At 35.3% G+C, this 22,828-nt stretch overlaps 1 protein-coding gene across 10 annotated transcripts in view; it reads left to right on the top strand.

Annotated features, from left to right (window-relative positions):
• The window catches only part of POU2F1 (POU class 2 homeobox 1), a 186,334-nt gene that overhangs the window by 122,458 nt on the left and 41,048 nt on the right, over positions 1 to 22,828 (top strand). For 6 of the 10 annotated variants that reach the window (XR_003794286.1, XR_003794287.1, XM_029227159.1 and 3 more), the window contains exons 3-9: positions 3,723 to 3,823; positions 6,085 to 6,138; positions 8,034 to 8,153; positions 10,319 to 10,507; positions 11,952 to 12,078; positions 13,194 to 13,288; positions 18,722 to 18,898. Coding sequence is in view for 8 of the 10 variants with exons in the window: in XM_029227159.1 (XP_029082992.1) it covers positions 3,723 to 3,823; positions 6,085 to 6,138; positions 8,034 to 8,153; positions 10,319 to 10,507; positions 11,952 to 12,078; positions 13,194 to 13,288; positions 18,722 to 18,898 (863 nt within the window). In the remaining 2 variants the exon portion in view is untranslated. The remainder of the gene's footprint in view (positions 1 to 3,722; positions 3,824 to 6,084; positions 6,139 to 8,033; positions 8,154 to 10,318; positions 10,508 to 11,951; positions 12,079 to 13,193; positions 13,289 to 18,721; positions 18,899 to 22,828) is intronic. The other 4 variants (XM_029227160.1, XM_029227152.1, XM_029227157.1 and 1 more) reach the window with 1 other exon arrangement.

Here is a 22,828-nt window from a genome sequence, read left to right as displayed (position 1 = left end):
CTTTTTCTTTTTTCTTTTTCATACTTATCTTTGTCAGGTTTTGGTATCAAGGTTATGCTGGCCTCATAAATTGTTTGGAAGTGTTTCCTTTTTTTTAACCCCATTCTGGAAAAGGTATATAGGATTGGAATTATTTTTTCCTTGGATTTTTGGAAGCAAGCAGAGTAAAATTGTCTGGGCTTTTCATTTTCTTTTTGGGGTGATTTTTATCTACTAATTCAGTTTCTTCAAATGCTGTGGGACTCTTTGGCTTTTTTTTTTTTTTTTCCTTCTTGAGTCAATCTTGATAAGTTATAGTTTCTAGAGAGTTATCTGTTTCTAAGTTTTAATTTTATTGGTTCACAATATCTTTTTTGGTTTCTGTGACATTTTTTGATTGTGCCCTTTCTGTTATCCTTAAATTATTTGCTCCTTCTCTTTTATTTTATTTTAACTTACCAGATGTTTGTAAGTTATATGATTCTTTTGAAAGAACCGAAGTGATGTTTCTGTTATGTGTTTTTCCCCCTATTTCATTAATTTTTAGTCTTACCTTTATTAATGCCTTTCTTCTGTTCTCTTTAGATTAATTTCTTTCTTTTTTCTCAGTACTTAATCCTAATCTTTTACCATTTGATCATAGTACTAAACTACCCTGTCCTTGCAACTCTGTCTTCTCTGGCTCCTGAGGCACACTGGTCTTGAGGGGGTTGTTTCCTACTTTTCTAACTGCTTCCTCTGACTCTTTGTCTTTACATCTCCAATGTAGGTGCCCTCTTATCTTTAACCTTCTTTTCTCTATATGTGGTCTCCAGTCTACCATGATTCGAACTTAGGATTTTTCAACTTTATGATGGTGCAAAAACCATATGCACTCAGTAGAAACCATACTTCGAATCTTGAATTTTGATCTTTTCCTGGGCTAGATGCTGGGCGGCAGCAGCAGCCACAGCTCCCAGTCAGCCACATGATCAGGAGGGGAAACAGCCAATATACTTACAACCATGCTGCACCTATGCAGCCATTCGTTTTTCACTTTCAGTACATTATTCAGTAAGTTACATGAGATAGTCAACATTAAGTGTTCTGAGCACATTTAAGGTGGGTCAGGCTAAGCTATGATGTTCTGTAGGTTAGGTGTGTTAAATGCATTTTTGACTCATGATATTTTCAATTTAGGAAGGGTTTATCAGAATGTAACCCCATCGTTAGTTAAGGAAGATCTATACATATATCCATTCTTAATTAATAGACATTTTTACTTTCCTAATATCAACTACCACTTATCTGTGAGTGAATTTAGGTACAATCAGGGACCCATTCCTTGTCTTACCTCTTCCACTAACTAGCTATGACATCTTGAGCAATTGATTTAATATCCCTTAATCTCTGTTTCTTCACCAAGGAGGTGTTGTATACAAGATCTGTGAAGTTTACCTCAGTAATACTGTTCTAGAGACAACCTTATAAACTCTTCAGCTCTGGCCTCTGTCATTTCTAAATTCCTCTGGAGCACCTTTCTTAGATGTTTTATTAGGGTTTCTCAAACTCTATACTATATCTTATGTTAAACTTCTTATGTAATTCACCCTCTCCCCCAACCTTTTAATTTCCCTGGTTGCTCCTTTGGATGTTGCTGTTTTCTCAGGCTCGCATTTGGTTTTGGCTCCCAGCATCCCTGTCTCTCCATACTGTCTTCATACTCAAGTCTGATTAGGGTGCATGTGTGTGTGTATCTGTTCCCCTCTCCTTTCTTTAGCCCAGATTATGTCGTTATGTTCTACAAGAATGATTTTTATGTAATGTCTACTTTCTTCTACCTCTCACCTCCCAGTGGAGCCTCAGCACCTTAGTTTTTTTAAAAATACCTGCCTTAGACCTCTGCTTATCTGAGTTGTTGTCTAAGTACTTTTTTCACCAAACCATGCTTTGGATACCATACCTTTATGCCACCCCTCCCCAACCCCAAGAGGCTGAGCCAGGGCACTTAAATAGTGTTACTTGTAGGACACTGGAGTAGGCTATGTAGCAGGGATACCAGAAATGAGACAGTCTTGCATTATATAGTTCTTTGTGATTTACAAGAAGCTTGTTATCATTTTTATGAGAACTTGAAAATGGAACCAGTGTGTGGAATTTTTATGGTCTCCATGAGAGTGAAATATTTGGTTCTGGAAGACATCTTCATTTGGTGATATGTTAATCTCTAAGTGCTTGTCTCTGTTTTTCAAAATCTTCTTTTAGCGTTGTTGATTTATTTAATGTATCTTGAGCATGTTTCTCTAATGATGCACAATCTTAAAATCCTGATGTTTAAGTAATGATTTCTTGCATCAAGATAGAGACAGCAGCTAATGACAAAATGTGCAACTTTAGAATAGTGAAACTTCTCTATGTGGCTTATCGAAGTGACCCTAGTTACCTTAAATTTTATTTCATACTAGTTTCTCACTACTTGACACAAGCATGTACTCTTTTAATTCCATTAGTTGTATGTGTCTAAGTAGTTCTATATTTCCTATCTATGAGAAATTTTAGGAAAAACCATAAGAGAACAATCACTATGGGATTTTTCAAGGAGGTGAAATATATGTACACTTTTTTAATAATTATCTCAAAGAAACCTTAAATAGCTCTGTGAGTCATGTGATCTACCTAATTATTCTATTAAAGTGATACATTTGCTAGCAGTTAGCTAGGATATATAATGGCAGCAGTTAGCACCCTTTTAGAAATACTGCCTGAGGTTTCTAACTTGTACTCTTTTAACTGGTCTGCTCTATGTGTACACACAGGGGTGAGGATGAGAAGATGAGGTGTTGCAGTGGTAGGAAATGGAAGCTCAGTACCATGTTCACATGACTCAATGATTCTTGCAGGTTTCCATAGTCTGTTATATTTTATTCCGTACAAAGTATTCTGGTTATTTCTAAGTAAGAGCTGGATATAGTAATTTTAAAACAATGTATTATATCACTTAGAAAATATTTCTGGGTATTAGGGTGGTATGTCTTTCCATAGATTAGTCCTATTCTAACATTAGATTGCAGCATGTGTGGTTAAAGGCACTGGCATAACATTTAGAAAATTATAATGATAGCAGAGCCCTTGCTAATTAGATGCACGCCACAATCTATACTTTGGGATTGAAGAAATTAGTAAAACCATTTTGTTTATCTTGTAAATGATTGCTTTTACTGTCAGATTGTCATTTATTAAGGCATTTTAAGTTAAGAGTAAATTCATCTCGGTCTTGGCAAAGTCACCTGTGAATTTCTTCTGTCCAAGCCAAGTACTGAGAAGGGAGAGACTAGAAGAGAGCCTTGGTACCCCCCTTAGAACTCTGTCTCTACCAGTCTTCACGACAGTATAATAATGATAATCTCTTCTTCAAGCCACCTTAGGTTTCATGCTTGTTCTGACCCCACTTGCTCTCCAGTCACTGCTTTCCCTTCTGAACTAACACAATCTTATGATTGTAATTCATTATTTATAATTTTGTTTCTGTTTCTTAAGCTTTATCTGTGTTCATGTACTTGTCCTACAGTACTACCTTTAGAAGAAAAATCATTTTACTGTATTTGTATTTCCTTGTTCTTTTGAATCTCTTTTCCTCCTTGGAGGTACTTAGAAAAATGCTTATACAAAATAGGTGCTTGATAAATGCACCTCTTTAAGAAAAGTCTGGTGCTTATTTCAGTTTTTGTATTTTTAATAGTTATATTATTTTGCTTGCTTTCTAGGCACACAAACCAATGGTCTGGACTTTCAGAAGCAGCCTGTGCCTGTTGGAGGAGCAATCTCAACAGCCCAGGCCCAGGCTTTCCTTGGACATCTCCATCAGGTAGAATGTTCTGCTCAACCGTATGTGAGAGTAAAAAACGGAGGCATGGAATGCTAGGGCCTGGGGAAGCGATTTCAGAATGTGGGACTGTTTAAGTTGATTAAAGCCTGGTGCTATCAGCATCTAATCATGTCATTCTGAATGGTTAGTATGGAATCCTATAGATTAGTTGACTGTATAGCTATTGACCCCACAGCTGTGTGAACAAAAGAGTTCCTTGTTACAAACAGAATATATTTATGACAACTGGGTTACTGTTTTTGTGAGTGTGGTCTGTGGTGGCTGACTGAAGGCAGTAAATGACAAAGTCATCCAAAATGATGTAGCTCCCATTGCCTGAGACCTGCTATGTAAGGCTCTGAGCTCACAGCTCATAGCCCTTCTTTAAAACAGTTTCAAACCATTTTGATTTGGGCTACTCAGAGCCTTTGCTTGACTGTGAACCCCCTGGTTTGGGGTTCAACTTTATTACCCTTATGTTACATGAATTTCTCCCAAGTCTAAAACAGGCTGTGGATTCTGTTCATCCACATTTTAGCTTTAAGGTATAGGGAAAGAGAATATAAAAACAAACATTGACTCCCCAAGAGTTTTGGGATGTGGGAACTGGTTGAAAATGGAAAGTAAATAAAACAATGAAAACATTTGGGAGATAGATTATCAGAGTGTCTCAACCCCTTGATTTATATTAACATAAATCAAGATTTATTTATGATAAATTTATTTATGACTTATTAGAGCAATACTTTGTGTAACTTGGTGATCTTTACCTCAGATAAACCCTAGAACCAATTTAGTGTTCAAATTGTGTTGGTCAGCAGTGTTGGTGGTAGTGACTTTAGTGATGATAGTGCCTGATGGTATTAGTGGTAGAGGTTCAATGAAAAGCACATATGGACATAAAATAGTAGATATTCAATAACCATTTGTTGAACAAATGAATGAATGAATGGTAAAATATATGGGAATACAGAGGAAGAAATGATTAACTCATCCTGTGTAGTCTAAGACATTATCGTAGAGAGGATGATTTTTGAGCCAAGTTTTAAAGGTTGTTGGGAGCTAGCTAAATGGAGTTGTAAAGGGATGCTCTCACTTTTTATTTTCAACTTTCTATTTTGAAAACTTTCAAATCTATCGAAAAGTTATAACCGTAGAACAATTTTCAACCAAAAGCTCTTCATCTGGCATCACTAATTGTTACTTTATTACCGTATATTCTTAATCTGTGTGTGTTTGTACACATACATTTTGTGTGTTTATATATATGTCAACTTGTCCCATTATTGTGATACTGAATTTGATCATTTGATTAAGGTAGAGTCTCAGATTTGTCTACTGTAAAGGTAACTTTCTTCCTCATAATTAGTAAATAATGAGGAGATACTTTAAGACTTGTAAATATCTTGTTCCTCAACAGACTTTTACCCAGAAACATCATGATTTAAATAAAATTACAAAGAAACTTTATCTCCTTTAAATCTTTGTACCTGAAACTCTTTCCTCTGGCTCTTTGACTGACTTCTTAGCCTTTGATCTTAAACATACTATCTTTTCATATAGTTCTCCCTTGGTTACACTATGTCTAAAGTGTGTTCTCCAGAAACCTCTGGATTTTGTTCTGTTTTAGGTGCTTTTTTCTCTTTTCTCTCTCTTTTTTGTTTTTTATTTGGGGGGAGAGTTCTTATTTCAACTCACAGGACTTTCAGTTTAAATAAAGGACACCGCACTCAGTTAATTTTAGTTAGCTCTGAACTCTATACTGATCTCCATACCAACACTTATATTTAAGTTCAGGAAATCTTGATGCTGTGTGATAAATCCAAAATGGAATTCTTATCTTCATGTTAATGACACTACCATTTTCTGAGTCTTCCAAATTTGAACCTGGAATAATACATGACTTTTTTTTTCTTCATCTATATCCAGTCAGTTGCCACGATCCTATGTAGCACCTTGAAATACTGTTCATGTTTCCTACTTCTAATTCCCACTGCTGCCATTCTAGGGTTGGTTTCCATTTATTCTATCCTAGTTTATATAACAATCCAGTTATTTTGTACAATGTTGCTCAATTTGGATTTGTCTGATGTTTCATCACAGTTAGATCAGGTTATATACTTTGGGAAGGAATACACTGTAAATAACGCTTGGTTCTAACTCAGTAAAACGTACAATTGTAGAGGCTTGTTGATGACCACCTCTAATGATGGATGTCAACAGTATTAGACTAGAACTTCCCCGATTTCTTTACTTAATAGGTCCAGCTCGCTGGAACAAGTTTACAGGCTGCTGCTCAGTCTTTAAATGTACAGGTAAGCTGGGACATGGGATTATGGATCAATTTTTCTATTCATTTTTACCATATTTTTCTAATTTTCTGTAATGAGTATATAATAATTTTATAATGAAAATACTTAGAATTATTACTTTTTTTCTTACTGAATCTCATAAAGATTTAAATAATGATAATAGTTGCCATTAATGAAAATCCATTTTATATTATTCCACTGTGAATGTCCAAAGGTGAACAAGAAAAGTCTACTTTTAAAGTTTTATATGTAAGTTCGGTAAAAATGTTTCTCAGTTGTACAGCCATAACACATGCCTAAACACAAAGCAAAAGAATACCTTAAATGTCCTTTTGTTTCCAAATGTATTTTTATTTATCATTTTTCATATCTTAGGAAAACACTATAGTATAGGAAAGAGCACTGGAATGAAAGACAGAGGTCCTAGGTTTGAATTCTCATTCTGCCACTAACTAGCTGTTTGAACTTTGGCAAGTCACTTAACCTCCTGGGGCGCATTTTTTTCTTATACAGTTGGCACTCCCTATCCCCAGGTTCCACATCTGCTGGTACAGAGGGCTGGCTGACTGTGAGGGACTTTAGCATCCACAGATTTTGGTGTCCATGGGGGGTCCTGGGACTAATCCTCTGTGGATGCCAAGGGGCAACTGCATGTATTTAAGTGGGGAAATTTAGAAGATCGCCAGAGGTCCTCTCTGCTCTAAAATGTTGTGAGTTTGAGGATTGCAATTAAACATATTTATAAACATTAATGGGCTTCATACAGTCAAAATTTTGAAGACAACACTTAAATCTGGGTGCTTTGTTTCTATGAACCATATGGTAAAACGTGCAAAGTTCAAGTATTATGCATGACTCCATAATATTTCAGTCAACCTGCTGCTTCCTTTCATTATAGTGCTTAGGTAACTAACAGTCAAGAGGAAAAAACAGTATTCTGGAAGGTTGATTTCAGTGTTGCTAATGACTAAAGACCTTGGGTTGAGCATTCCATGAAACCGAGTAGAGTATGGACCTAGTAACACATGGAGACAAGAAGAGAAAAGAAAAGGAGATAATGTGACCTTCCTTTCTGAGAGAGAGGAGGCGGAAAATTGCCTTGGTTTCCATGGTAAACTTTCATCCCTTAGAGAGATGTTGGCAAACAGGCTGAATCTCCAGTGCGGAATGTTTACAGTCTTGCACTGTAATTATCTCTCAATGACTGGCAGAATTAATCAGAGCCTTTATGTTAATTAGCCTTGCTGCAGTCCCCAAAACAGGTGGTGGGAAATATGCAAATCTATGCAGAATTTTCATGCTCTGCATAACCAGTTTTAATTACCATAAAATTTTCTCTCAGTGCCCCTTTCCAGGAGTATGTTCTCTTTCCCTCTTGACTGCAGCATTTTCTCTCTAAGTTTGTGTGTTACTTGATGGGGGATGCTAAATTTATAGTTTTTCAAAATATTAGACGAAAAGTTCTGTGGGTCAAGTAATCAGTTTATAAGATGGTATATAAGGAAGTTTTAGACTGACCACCAAAGACATGTCAAAATGTTGGAATGGAGGGTCTGTCTAATGTAAACATAGGTTGAAATTGTATTCTTCACTTACTCCTTACTTCCAGAGTTGAGGATTTGGGTTTGTGAAAAATTCTCTTGACTCATGGAGGACCAAATTATTTTTTCTTCTTAAAAATTATAGTTGCAGCTTTGCTGATATTGGAACAAAAAGTCTGAAAACTTAATACGTAAAATTAGGAAAATACAAAGGTTTAGAAGAAAGGAAAAGAGTGAAATCAGAAAACTCATGATTAGATAAGTCTGTATTGTAAATAATTCTTAAAACATGGAATTGTGAGTACATTGTTTTAAAATCAACTATTTTAAATCTTTTATTCCCCCCCCCCACCTTAGTCTAAATCTAATGAAGAATCGGGGGATTCACAGCAGCCAAGCCAGCCTTCCCAGCAGCCTTCAGTGCAGGCAGCCATTCCCCAGACCCAGCTCATGCTGGCTGGAGGACAGATAACTGGGGTAAGTTTTCACTGAGAAATTTGTTACAAACTTTCTCTGTGTCACAACTGCCATTGGGGGACTTCCCTGACAGTCCAGTGGTTGAGACTTTGCCTTCCAGTGCAGGGGGTGTGGATTTGATCCCTGGTCAGGGAGCTAAGGTCCCACATGCCTCACTGCCAAAAAACCAAAACATAAAACAGAAGCAATATTGTAACAAATTCAATAAAGACTTTAAAAAAATGGTCCACATCCAAAAAAATCTTTCAAAAAAAAAAAACAACTGCCATTGGTCAATATCTGATTAGAACTGTTGGCTGTAGCAGACCGTAGTAACACGGCTATGCCTGGCACTGTTATGTCTTTAAAGGAACTTCCTGCACCGTAAGCAGCTCTGAGAAAGGAACTATCTTTGTCACGAGTGTTCAGGGTATTTTTTCTTACTATTGCAGATATGCTCTGGGTAAACTAAGGACTTTTTAAAATTCACGTTTCAACCGTTGCTTCATCATGCAGTGGCGTCACGATCCCATGGTTGAGACAGTTACAGTGATGAAATTGTAGTTGTCAGTTTGGAGTTATAACATCACTGCAGAGTAATGGATTAGTACCTACAAAAGAAAAACATTTTAAGTTACCATATAGCGTTCTAAAATGAAACTTCTGATCTCATATCCTGGCTCTGTAGTTTACTGTATTGGCTAATTACTTCATCTCTCTGTGCCTCAGTTTTCCTTCAGTTAAATGAAGATGTTAATAATACTTATCTAACAGTATTGTTTTAAAGATTAAGAGTAATAACATACATAAAACTCATAGAACAGTGCTTGGCATGTAGTAGCATTCAATAAATGTCATCTGTTTTTATCGATAGTAAATTGGCCTGTGCAAATATATTAAGCTTTTAACTTTTGAGCTGTCTTCGCTCTGAGACATCATTAAAAATATTTTTCCAATGTTGACAATTTGTCTATTAAGTTATCTTTTTGGGGGGGTCGAGAGGAATGGTAAGTTATTTGTTATTCGATTCACATCATGTCAACCCACAAAATTTTTTATTTCCTTCATTTCAATTAAGTTTGTTTTGGCAGTGGTGGAAGGCTCTTTTAAGAACTGTTGCAAACTTGTTTATGAAATCCCATCAGTAGAGATTAATATATGTTTACATGTTATATAAAATATTTATAAATGTGTATCTCGAAGCGTATTGGGTTTTTGAATGATTTGATTTTGATTCTTATATCTCTAATGCACAAACTGTATCAGACCCTTTTTGAAAGAGGATTGTGCCATTAAGTGACTGTACATGCGCTTCAGAATATTCCTTCTTGGTTTGATCAGAACATGTCACCAAAAAGAAGGTAGAACATACTTATCACTTTAAGTGTGTTTGAAATAAGTTGCACTATGAAAGCAAGTTTAAATCTTCAAATACATTTCCTGTTTTCTTTGGGTTTTGTTTTGAGTGACTAGTATTTACAATAGTTGGAGACACTTGGGATTCCAGGTTCAGAATGGCTGGAGCTTCTATTAAACTTGGGCATTAGGATTCATTTGCATGTAAAGAGAGCGGCTGTCACCACCTGTTTCACAGAGATAATGTGTTGGAAAGAGGATGTAAAGTTGCAGAGACCCAGTGCTTTCAATAACAGAAAAGGCTGTTGGGGAGGAGGCTGTAGGGACTTGGAAAAGAAACAAATGGACCTCATATTCTTTAGTCATATCTTAGGACATAATGAAATGATGGAATATGGCAGGGATTCATGCTAATGGGAAGCAGCTGGGCCTTATCAGTTCTTTCCTGGTCAGATCCAGCATCCTTGTTCCTCATTCATCTGACTAATCACTTGCTGTTCTGTTGGGTGTAAATTTCTTTTCATATCCTGTCAGCATTGATTCTTTTTTTTCTTGCTTACTAGTTAATTACTTTTTTGCCTGAACCCTAGGGCCTTGGACAAGCTTGAATGATTAAGTCCAGAGTGAGGACCACCATTTTAATTTAAATGGTCTGCTAGTCCTGGTAGCTTGATGGCTAATGAACATTTTATTTTAGCCTCATGCTAACCATGTGAAGTTGGGTAGCTAAGGTTTAATACCACTTGAGTTGCTTACTTCAAAACAGTGGCCTTGCATTAGAGGCCAGTCTCCTTCAACCCTTTCCGACTGTTTGTCCTGATTTTGTTTAGCTGACTTTGACGCCAGCCCAGCAACAGTTATTACTACAGCAGGCACAGGCACAGGCACAGCTGCTGGCTGCTGCAGTGCAACAGCATTCCGCCAGCCAACAGCACAGTGCTGCTGGGGCCACCATCTCAGCCTCCGCCGCCACGCCCATGACTCAGATCCCCCTGTCTCAGCCCATCCAGATCGCACAGGTGAGTGAGTAACTCTCATAGCTGGGGCAGGAAGGGAGGAATAAAATGGCAGGTTTTCTTTGGTATTAAGCTTACTTTCTGATTGTTAGTGTGAGGTAAGTGGTGTAGCCTTCTTTACCACTGAACTAGAAATAATACATTTGTTTGCTTATTTGAGTTGATATTATAAACACATAACTGATTATTTGAATAACTGACTGTTTATATTAAGTGACAATTCTTGAATAATTGGCTGGCATATTTCTGAAGCAGGGGATTACTGTATTTATTTTAATTAACTAATTACAGCAGGCATGGGTTCTTTCATGTGCTCTGCAGTGAATGTTGCCACCCATGTGTGAGAGAAACTGCACGTCATCTTTCTGCTAGAGTGATTAGCTCTGTGCAGAATTGCATTAGAGTGTTGTTTGGCTTTAATTTTCGCATTCTAGGGCAAAGTATCCAGAGATAATAAAAATTTATTTAAGAGGCATAGACAGTTCTACCAAGGAGGAAAAAAGGTAAATGAAATCCTTTATCTCAAGGAGAGGAAAAAAGTATAAGTAGTCATATCAGTGAAATGTATGAAGAGTTATTATGAGTCTAGTGCAGATAATTATCTTTATCCCCCCAGAGAAGGCTCAGAAATAGACTTAAATTGTAGCTAGAGTTTGACTAAACATTAAAAAAGAACCAGTTAACTAAAAGTGTACAGGTAGATGTCAGGCTAATCTTTATGACTGTTATATACAATCTTTATCAAGATCATGTTTTTATTTTGGCCATTTTTTTCATCACCAAATAAATGTTTTTAGTGCCTAAGCTGTGAGACTCTATGTTGACATTATTCTAATAAGATAATATACATGAAAGTATGTTGAAAATTATAAAATACTAGGCCAATATAAGCAAGTTTAATATGTTGTAGATCAGATTTTTATATGGATAGCTATTTTTTTTTAAATTTTTACACTGATTTCTCAGTTGAGTTAGATAGGCTGGTGCCACATTTCATGAATCATTATAAATCTTTTAATTTATTGATGCAAGTTCAGATGTTGCACTCTCAATTTTTGCTTAACAAGAGAAAACTCTAATCAAACACTTAAAAACTCAACCTATTCTTTTCTCACTTGAGAGAAAAACCCATATTGGTCTCTACATGTTAAAAACACAACCATAAGCATTTGTTCTGAGGGAATTTTAAATAACTATTGAAAATCAGATACAGCATAAGTCATGACACAATATATGCCCACAGAAATAACAAGTCCTTGTAGCAGCTCCAGGTTTCTTCACATGCTTTGTGAATGCACCCAGAGCATATCCTTGTTGGGAATTTATAAGAATGTCAAATATTAACTCTTCTTTATTTGGATGGCAGAATTCATCATCTGGGAACCTTAAGATTAAGCAAGCTTTTATTTCAGAGTCTCCAATCCATGTTTTAATCCTAATTTTTTAGGATCTGCAACAACTGCAACAACTTCAGCAGCAGAATCTCAACCTGCAACAGTTTGTGTTGGTACATCCAACCACCAACCTGCAACCAGCGCAGTTTATCATCTCACAGACGCCCCAGGGCCAGCAGGGTGAGCGCCTCCTTAGAGCTTATTAGTGGTACGGTACACCAAGGCTGTCCACTTGTGTGAGATACATGCTGACTACTGTCATTTTGGCCCAGAAGCTGTCCATTAGAACAGTGTTTTTATTAAATTTTATTTAACTTTAAGCTCAGTATTCATGTTGAGAAAAATATTTTTTTTGTCATGCATACCTAATTATTGAAGGTCATCCTTCACTGCCTTTCATCTGTTTAATCAGTAAGGAGGACCATGGGTTTGGCCAAAATTCTAAATTAAATCCTTCAACATGCTGAACATACATTGGATAAATTGCTTTTATGTTTTGATAGTTTTTCATGGGAATGTGTTCAAAGAATGGGCTGAGCATTGTAAGTATACGCTTCTAACAATCACTTGTTTTCTTTTAAAGTTTAAGAAGGAGAGGGTGTCATGTTAGAAACTGTGCAAATTTTGTGAATTATAAAAAACATCTTCAAGGCCTTTTAGTGCTGAATATTGTTGTGTTACTGCTGTATAAAGTTCAATCATGTTTGTAATGGAATCAGTATAGACAGTATCAGAGTATCAAGGCTTCAACTCAAGGAACATTAGTGCATCTCTATTGATTCCTCATTATTTCTGTTTTTTAGCCTTTTTTCTTCTTGATCATTCATTCCAAAATCTTTTGTTGTATAAATAACCTATTCCACTTTCAATGGATAGGATAGCCTGCACCTTTAATGAACTAGATGGTTCTCTGTCCCAGCATATACTAGCTGTTTCTAATGGCTTCTGGGTTAAGAAGTTGAGTTTTTTTTTTTTTTTTTTTTTTTTTTGGAGTTTCAAGCTGCTTCCATTTAGAATGCTTCTTCACTTTCATCCATTCCTTGGTAAAATAAAGAACTGGCCAATCAGAGAGGTTACGCTAAAGACATCTACCAGTTTTAGTTTGTTCCATATCTTCTTGCCCAAATTGTATTTAACAAGACTGAATTTTAGGCAAATAAGACATTAAGAGTTTTAAGACCAGTAAGACTATCTGGGGATCAGTTGGAAATTTTCACTTCACTTTCTCATTTTTTCTTTTGCCATTTGTTCAAGGTAATCTTTAATGTTTGACATAACATGTTTGTGTTTTACAGGTCTCCTGCAAGCGCAAAATCTTTTAACACAACTACCTCAGCAAAGCCAAGCCAACCTCCTACAGTCGCAGCCAAGCATCACCCTCACCTCCCAGGTCGGTTTTCTTCCATGAGGGTTGCTTTCTTTTATCCTGTTGTCTTGAGACTCTTTGGGGATTTGTTTAACTTAAAACCACAGCCCCTTAATAAAAATAATTCAAATAGTTTTCAAAAACTCACCAAAATTTCAAAGCTAGGCTTATCAGCTTGATAAAGCAGGGCTACCAAATTGATGTAGTCTTTGAAAATCTTCAAGGAGTCCCTATTTTCTTATATTTTCATAAAGAATAACTGTGTTAGCACCAAATGATTAATGAGTTCTGGCTGTTTGACCACCCTCCCCACCCTGATATTTAGCAGTAGAGATTACCGCTTGAGCTAGACCTAGAGCCTGAGTTAAAGCCCATCATTGCCCTTTGCTCCTTCTCAGAAACTGCAAAGAAGCTCTTATCTCTGTGTTTTATTCCATCTCAACTTTTAGATGTTGCTTTAGCTAATTTTTACCAGAGTTTAAGGCATCTAGAGGGTCTAGGCAGGTCTAGGCGTCTAGAGGTTTAAGCTTTAGATCTAGTTCTGCTTCTTTCCTAGCTGTGACTTTGAGCATGTCATTTCACCTCTCTGCACCTCTGTTTCTTCATAGGTAAATTAGGTGATTGAACTAGCTGATCCTGAATTCCCCTTCCATCTCTGATTCTCTTTGTCCATAATCGTGGAAGTTATCAGTTAATACTAACAAATTACTAGATTTGACAAAATTCAACAACTGTTTATGATAACAACTCTTCTAGGAATTAGGAGGTAACTTTCCCAGCCTGCTAAAAGGCATCTACAGATAAACCATCATAAAGACTGAATACTTTCTCCCTAAGATCAGGAACAAGGATGTCCACTGTTACCACTTTTATTCAGCATTGCACTGAAGGGCCTAGCAAGGCAATAAGACAAGAAAAATAAATAAAGGACATATAGATTAGAAAGGAAGAAGTAAAGTGTCTTAATTGGTAGATGACATGATTGTCTATGTAGAAAATCCAAATCCAAGGAATCCAAATCCAAGGAATCTACAAAAAAGTTGCTGGAATTAATAGTTGAGTTTAGCAAGTATGTAGGATACAAAGTCAATATACAAAAATCTATATACTAACAACAGGCATTTGGAAATTTAAATTAAGAAGAAAAATATTTACAGTAATTAGGGATAAATTTAACAGAACATTTGTAAAACCTGTATATTGAAAACTACAAAATCTTGCTGGGTGAAATTGAAGAAGACCTAAATAAATGGAGAGATATAATGTGTTCATGAAGACTTTGGTTGTTAAAATGTGAGTTCTCTCCAAACTGATCTATAAATTCAACACAGTCCCAATTAATATCTACAGGCTTTCTTTGTAGAAGTTTGCATGGTGTTTCTAACATTTGTACAGGATTGTAGAGGACATAGAATAGCCAAACAATTTTTAAAATAAAGAAAGTTGATGTCAAGAATTATTATAAAATACAGTAATAAAGACAGTGTGGTAATGGCATATGAATAGAAATGGAACAGAAGTCCAGGACACTCACACACATAGAGCCAACTGATTTCCCACTAAGGTGCCTAAGGATTTCAGTGGGAAAAGGAAAGTCTTGTTTCAGGTGATGAAAAAATTTGCTAGCCATAGGCAAAAAAAAAAAAAAATGAACCTTACTCCTTATTTCACAATGATACACAAAGATTAATTTGAAAAGGGTTGCAGACCTAAATTCTAGAAGAAAACTTAGGGGAAAATCTTTGTATCCTTGTGTAAGATAGTGGTTTCTTAAGTGCTAACTGTAAAAGAAAAAAAATGATAAATTTCATAAAAATTAAAAGCTTCTGTTGAAAAAACAAAAAAAAGCTTCTGTTGAAAAAACAAAAAAAGCGCTAACTGTAAAAGAAAACAAATGATAAATTTCATAAAAATTAAAAGCTTCTGTTGAAAAAACAAAAAGAAAAGCCACAGACTGGAAGAAAATATTCTTAAAACTTTTATCTAATAAAAGACTTGTATCCAGAATATATAAAGAACTCATACAACTCAATAAGACAACGTGGTTTTTTTTAAAAGGGAGTGTATGCAAAATATTTGAAGATACTTCACCAAAGAAGGCACGTAAATACCCAATAAGCATATGAAAAGATGCTCAAAATTATTAGTCATCAGGAAAATGCAAAAGAAATATCACTACACACCCATTAGAATGGGCAAAATTAAAAAGACTATAATAATACCAAGTGTTGATGAGAATATAAAGCAACTACAGCTCTTATATATTGCCTGTGGGGTTGCAAATTGGTACAGACACTTTGGAAAACATCTTGGCAGTTTCTTATAAAGTTAAATATACATGTACCTTATGACTCAGCAGTTCTACTCGTAGAAGTGAATGCATTTGTCCACACAAAGACCTGTGTGTGACTGACTGTTCATAGCAGTTTTATTTGTAATCACCCCAAAGTGGAAACAGCCTAAACATTCATCAGCTGGTGAATAGATAACATGAATTTTGGCATATCTATATGATGGAATGCTACTCAGCCATAGAAGGAAATGTACTTCTGATACATTCAACGTCATGTATGAATTTCAGAGGCATTATGCTAAGTGAAAGAAGCCAAACATAAAAGACTGTATACTCTGTGATTCAATTTATATGGCATTTTACAGCAGACAAAACTATAGGGACAGAAATCATGTCAGTGGTTGCCAGGGGATGGGGGCTAGGGGTGGGGATTGGCAGCAAAGGACACAATGAAACTTTTGGGGGTGATGGAAATTTTCTGAATCTTAATTGTGGTAGCAGTTATATGACTATATAGTTGTCAAAACACATCAAACTGTACACTTTTAAATGGTGCACTTAACTGTGAATAAGCTGAATTATAAAAATGATGTTGGAAAAAAGCCTATACCAGCAATTCCTTCCTGTCCTATGAGCTTTGTAAACAGTGGCAGGGCTGTTGTAGCTTCATCCGGACTCCTGCTCACTGACTTTTACTCTACTATTTCTAGCTCTGGCCCAGTCCAGCCTGAGGTTTCTGGAGTTGGGGTAACTTATGTGTAACCACCCCACCAAAAGATACCCAGGCTATTTTTAGTCCTATATTATTTGAGAACGGGCCTACTTCAAGCCTAGAAATGAAGCAACCATCTGATAGTTGAGACTCACCTCTACTTATCAACCAGTTTCAGTGGGAAGTTACAACCACATAGGACTCTAGTATGGTTGGTACAGTTTTGGGCTCCTCCAGATGGTCATATTAAAGTTTTCTCACTGTCAACATGCCAGAGAGATAAATTTTGTTGTCTTCATTGAAGCAGGATGATAGAGAGGAGCTTACCCGAGGTGTAGGCCTGTGTAATTCCTCTTGTGCAGTTTTCAGGGCCAGTTAGTTCAGTTGGAGAAAGCATATTACTAATGGGGTCAGAGTTAGGGGTATATGACCCATTTAAATTACAAGAGAAAAGCACATAGCCATGGACTTCATCTGTAATCTTGTCCTATAATCTCTCACCTGGGTTTCTGTTCACAGGAAGGGTTAACTGAGCAGTTACGATGCAGAGTCAGGGCAGCACGTCCCAGTAGTGAATACTCAGAAGGGTGGGTTCTACTCAGGGGTTGTGAGTAAAACAGTGTAGCCTTGTGTTTGTGTAATAAGGAGATTTAATATTTTCTTTAAAAAAAAAATAGATTATACCCTCATGTCTGCAAATAAACTTTAGATGGATTTCAATAATTAAATATTTTAAAAGACATAGAAGAAGCTAGCAGAATATTAAAAGGAATTTTATCCAAGTTAGAAATAAGTGAAAGCTTTCTCAGATTTGAAGCAACAGAAGATATTAGAAAGGAAAAAAACAAAAGTTCACCCAAATTATAATTTAAGACTTATGTACACTGAAAAATAAAAGGAAAAAAGCAGATTGGGAAAATTACTTGTATTAATACAACAGACAAAGGCTTTATCTATAACATTTGATTGAGCTCTTTAAGGATAAGGGTGAGAATAAGGATGTCATTACAAATGGGTTACAGATGTAAGTTCAATTCACATGAAACGAAATACAGATAATAACATGTGGGGAAAATTTGGCTTTAAGTAATAAGAGAAATATGAATTAAGGAAACAGCAAAGTACAATTTACTCCCTGGGTTAGCAAAACATTTTTTAAAACTGCTAAAACAAATCATGTGGAGAACATGGTATAGTGAGAACCAGCATTATGTATGATGTATACCAAAAGCCATGAAATTGTTTATGGTGAACTCTTTATCCAGTTATAGAAAATCCTTTGTAAATTTATCTCAAAGAACTAATTACAAAGGTGGAAAAAAGAACTGTATGCACAAGAGTTTTTCATTGTGGTGTTACCTGTTAGTGAAAACAAATGAAAAAGTGCCTAGCAATGAAGAAATTGTTAAATAAATTATGATAATATTGCCTTTCAGTCAGCCTTTGAAAATGATAATTACGATGATTGAAACAACATAGGGAAAAAAATTAAAACATAATGTTAAGTGAGAAAAGCAGAGTATAAAATTATGTTACCATAATTACAGTTAAGGTTAAGAACGTAGATCTGAGGGAGGATGAAAACTTTTAGGGGTAATGGATAAATTTAGGGCATTGTATATGGTGATGGTATATATTCATGGATGTTTATTTATCTTCAAACTCATCAAGATGTATACATTATACGTGTACAACTTTTTTGTATGTCAGTCATACCTCAATTAAATAAAAAAAGTTTACTCTTCGATTTTATGCCCTATGGTCCATTCCAATGTATTGATCATATTTTAAAAATTACTCCGATCTGTGGGATGTATGCCTTGTTAGTAGAAATTTGAAAATTGTAATTTGTGAGAAACATTTACAGATTAAATTTAGTGCAACAAATTAAAAACAGCATAAAAAATGTAGCTCTATGGATGAAAACTTGAACAAGTAGACTGAAGTGAAGCTATTGTTATTTAAACTGTGGGTGATTTACTTTTCCCCCTTAAAATAGTTTTAATAATCTTATATGTTTTTTATAATATTGTGTTACAAGTTGGAGATATGATAGTGATAAGATGGGTATGGTCTCTGCTGTTTTGAAACTTATAGTTTAAGTGGCATGTTTATTATGATATAGATTCTTAAAAATAAAGACTGATTTATTAAATGGCATGAGATGCATGTATTCAAGCCATTTGAAAACCCAAAGACAATGGATTTCATTTTTGTGTATTCAAGTCTTTTCCATAGACTTACATGTTTAACCTTAACTGTAACTGTAGTGTATATAGCATCACACTCTGCTTTTCTCACTGGGTATTATGTTGTACCTTCTACAGTGACACATGGTCTTCATAGTTCTTGAATACAGCCATTTCCTTAAATTGTTTACTTGCAGCCATTCCAGATATAAACTTAAATATCTTGGTGTATGTTTGTTCTTATTCTTTTGTTCCTTCTCTAGCAGCCAGCCACCCCAACACGCACAATAGCAGCAACCCCAATTCAGACACTTCCACAGAGCCAGTCAACACCAAAGCGAATTGATACTCCCAGCTTGGAGGAGCCCAGTGACCTTGAGGAGCTTGAGCAATTTGCCAAGACCTTCAAACAAAGACGAATCAAACTTGGATTCACTCAGGTAAGATGAACCCACCTTTAACTTAGATTTCCCTCCTTGGCTGGGTCCAAATATTTGCTTTCCATGTCCAAAGAGACTTCTAAGGAACAATATATTTCTCAGCCTTCTTTTTCAGTTTTAGACTGTAACTTGTTGTTAGCCATTTTCTGCATTTATAAGTTTAGACTTTCATCGTATGTATTCATTTATAAATTTATAATTTATTGTTAGGTTAAAATCGTTAAGATTTCTCTCAGAACACAGGCCTCTGAAATTAGAATAATACCAATACATGGTGAGAATTTAAAAGATTATGTTGGAGGATGATATAACTATACTGAGGGCTTTGTTATTTGAAAAACATCTGGTTCTAGACCTTCGTGCTACATATGTGTAAGATTGAGCGAAGTAAAGATTACAAGATCTTTTATAGTAGCTGAAAGGGGAAATGTTTGAAAGACTTGTTTAAAACCATTTTTTGGAAGAGAGAAAGGGGTGGTGGAAACACACACACACACACACACACACACACACACACACAAAATAAGCCCGAACTGAGACTGATTCATCAAATGGGAATCTGTTGAAGATGAAAATTCCAAATTAATTTTTTAAAATGTCACCTAGCAGACGGCTTTTAAAGTATAATAAGCTTAATGGTTTAAACAGGTGTTGGGGTATATGGGTTTTTGCCCAAGCACTCCTACTGACTCACTCTTTAATTAACCTGTCACAAGTAATACTTTTTAAAGCAGGAAAAGAATTAAACTGAATGACATTTATGTAAAATGATATAGGATCATTAGGTGAAATAAAATTACTGAAGTATAGATTGGATTGGGCATTTTAATGGAATCAGGAGAAACATGATGGTTTTTTCGCAGAGAATATAATTACTGTTTGAAATTTAAGCCACCACTTAAATACTATCCAAATTATTTTATGTTGAAAGTACAGTAGTGTGCCACCTACTCACTAGTGAGCCTAGTGCGGTCACTGGGCTCCTCCAAAATGACATCCCTGTGTTTTTAAGAACAGACTTTTATTCCTTATATTTCTTTGGTAATTTATTTTTGCTCAAAGAAACTATTTATTGAGAACATAAAATGTTTTTTTTTAATAGATGTAATTTTAGAGAAAATGCACTTATATTTGTGAGGAGTCTCAGTTGTGAAGGAACAAATTACAATTCAGAAAGATTTTAGTACTTTTTAAACATCTAAACCATGTGGCTTGTTTTCAAAAAAAAAAAGCTAAAAGATAGAACTAGATCAATAGGGGTAAATTAATAAGCTTAAATAAGTAAAAGGTTGGCATGTTTAGCAATGCTTCAGCTCTTAGGCTATTAGCACAGCATACTCTTACGTTTCCTAGGAGATTGTTGCCTGAGTGATATGTCAGGGGTGTTAAGGCCTTTAAAAATCTTTAACTTTTACCCAGATAGTGGTTTGCCTTTTTGTGGCATTTGACCCAACATACTGCCAGGGTTGTTGCTCTTTCTCTCTCTCTCTCTCTCCTTTTTCTATAAAAGAGCTTCCCTATGGTCTGGTGTTCTGCTGTATGGTTTTATTCTATTATTTGGCACAGCTCTTCCTTATTTTTCAAAATGACTTTGACTTTAGCAGTGGCAACATTTCACAGGCCTTGACTGTGTGGACTAAGGCACATAATTACTGGTGCAGAATGGGAAGATCAACCTTTTTTTTAAAGTCAGATACCTCAACTATAGTTTTTTAAACATTGCTTTGTATCTAATTTATTTATACACACACACAGAGGGTAAGTTAGACATTCCAGTCATTAGTTGAAACAAACAAACAAACAAATCTCTGTTCTCTGAGTAAATATACATGTTATTAGGTGTTTTAAACAGTAGTTGTTTTCTAACTTTATAATTGGTTATTAAGGATTACTGTAGATGTCATTACATAATTAGAAGGCATGCCATAGTCTAACACCATCCATCACATGTGATACATTAATTATATCCTAATCCCAGTCTTTGTTTCTTTTTTCCTTTGCTTTTTAAAATATATACATGTAATATAGTTCAGATACAGTATAGTTCAGATTAGGGATATAATATAGTTCAGATTAGGTATGAGTCAACTAATTCAAACATTTACTTTTGTGAGGGGGAGAACCTAAGATGGTTGTGAGTTATAAAAGCACTAAACCAAGCTTATATCAAATTAGTGAAAATTAGTATATTAACTGAGGTACCTGTTGATTTTTAGTCAATGAAATCCTTTAAGTGTGAAGTACAATTGTATTATAAATCTCAGTTAAGTGGATTTGTCATTTATTGCTATAGTTTTAGTTACTTGATGGCCTAGCTTTATTTCCAGCCACCAACTGAAGGCATTGTTTCTTATTTTGATGTGATTTTTGAATAGGTATTTCATTTTTTTATATTGTCATTATTGTTACTTTTCATAGAAAGGTATTACAGAAGTTTGTGAACAATTTTTAGTGAATTATGCAATTATAATGTCAGAAAACATTTATTACCATCTGACTTCTACAGCAGGTCTTACCTTCAAAGAGTTACAGGGTTTAGTTGGCCTTAGTTTTCTAGGAAGCTGTAATCTAAACAAATAAAGTGACCAAGACATGAATATATGTGACACACAAAGCATAGTTTAATGCCTGACATGCAGTAGGCACCTAGTGAATATTTGTTCACTAAATGAAGTCAGCTTTAATAAATGTATAGAGATAACGCTGTAGATAAAATCTATAAATATATTTATAGATATATTTGTATATAGAGATAATGGATAACACTTATGCTCTACTCACACTGTCCTGGTTCTTTGGGTTTTACTACAATTGGAAGGAAATCAATAAGCAGTCTACTTTTGCTCTACTTCTGTGAGATAGTATATTTAGAGGTGTCAGTAAAACTTTCTGTGATGATGGAAATGTTCTGTATTTGTGCCATCCAGTACAATAGCCACTATCCACATGTGGCTGTTGAGTACTTGAAAGGTGGCTAGTAGTGCTAAGGAACTAAATTTTTAATTTATCTGATTTTGAATTAATTTAAATTTAAATAACCACATGTGGCTGGTGGTTATTTAAATGCCCATCTATCCTATGGGAAAGATTAGAATATAGATCAGTTGGAGTTCAGGTATTCTCAATGTCTCATTTTATCTTACAGTTCTAACATTTCTCCTCTATTAAACTTTTTATCAGAAGTTGCTCCCCAGTAAGAAATTGGAGTTTAAAAAGAAATGTTTTCTTTTCCCTGACTAACCCCTAATGCAGGTGCTAATAAACAATGTACTATCCAAAAGATGGATTGTAGGGGAGAGAAATCAAAGGACTGGGATAATCCTAATTCAAAATGAGTGTTGTCGGGATAGTTGGGAGTTGGCTGTCTCTAGTGGAATTAGCTATGCCGTATTTCGGACCAGAAATGTTGCTTTTCTGTCCTGTCACTGAACAAACTGAAATGAGAGCGTGAATTATTTCCACCCCATGAGCTTCTGTTATCTATATATACAATAACTATTCAGATATGCCTTTTTCAGCTTTAACAAGAGAGATTCAGCTGGAGGAAAAGCACTCTATACATTTCAAAGGTTATAGGCTTATAGAGAAAGATATTTTTTGTAATATATTCAGGGGATCATTGTTCTATTGCTGTAAGGTTACCAAGTTTCCAGTGCCCATAAAGGTTTGACTAAATGGGTCAAACCTCTCTGCTGTGAATTTCTATCTCTATAATGGTTACAAAAGTAGTCTTTTTAGAATACCTGGTTTTTGTAACAAACTTTGAAATCCAAACTAAGGGTGGAAAGGAGATTTTTTTCACTGCTTCCAGAAATGCTTTACAGGAAAAAAATAAAAGAATGAGGCATTATTTCTAAATTTTAAAGTGATTTATGGGAAGTTTGGTTAGTTCAGAAATACCTAAGGTTATCCAGACAGTTACATCTATTA

Source organism: Monodon monoceros, unplaced genomic scaffold (assembly GCF_005190385.1).
Source record: "Monodon monoceros isolate NGI ecotype Baffin Bay Population unplaced genomic scaffold, NGI_Narwhal_1 Super_Scaffold_18, whole genome shotgun sequence".
NCBI lineage: Eukaryota > Metazoa > Chordata > Mammalia > Artiodactyla > Monodontidae > Monodon > Monodon monoceros.
The sequence above is the reverse complement of the archived record's forward strand: the minus strand, read 5'-3'. Positions and strand labels throughout refer to the sequence as shown.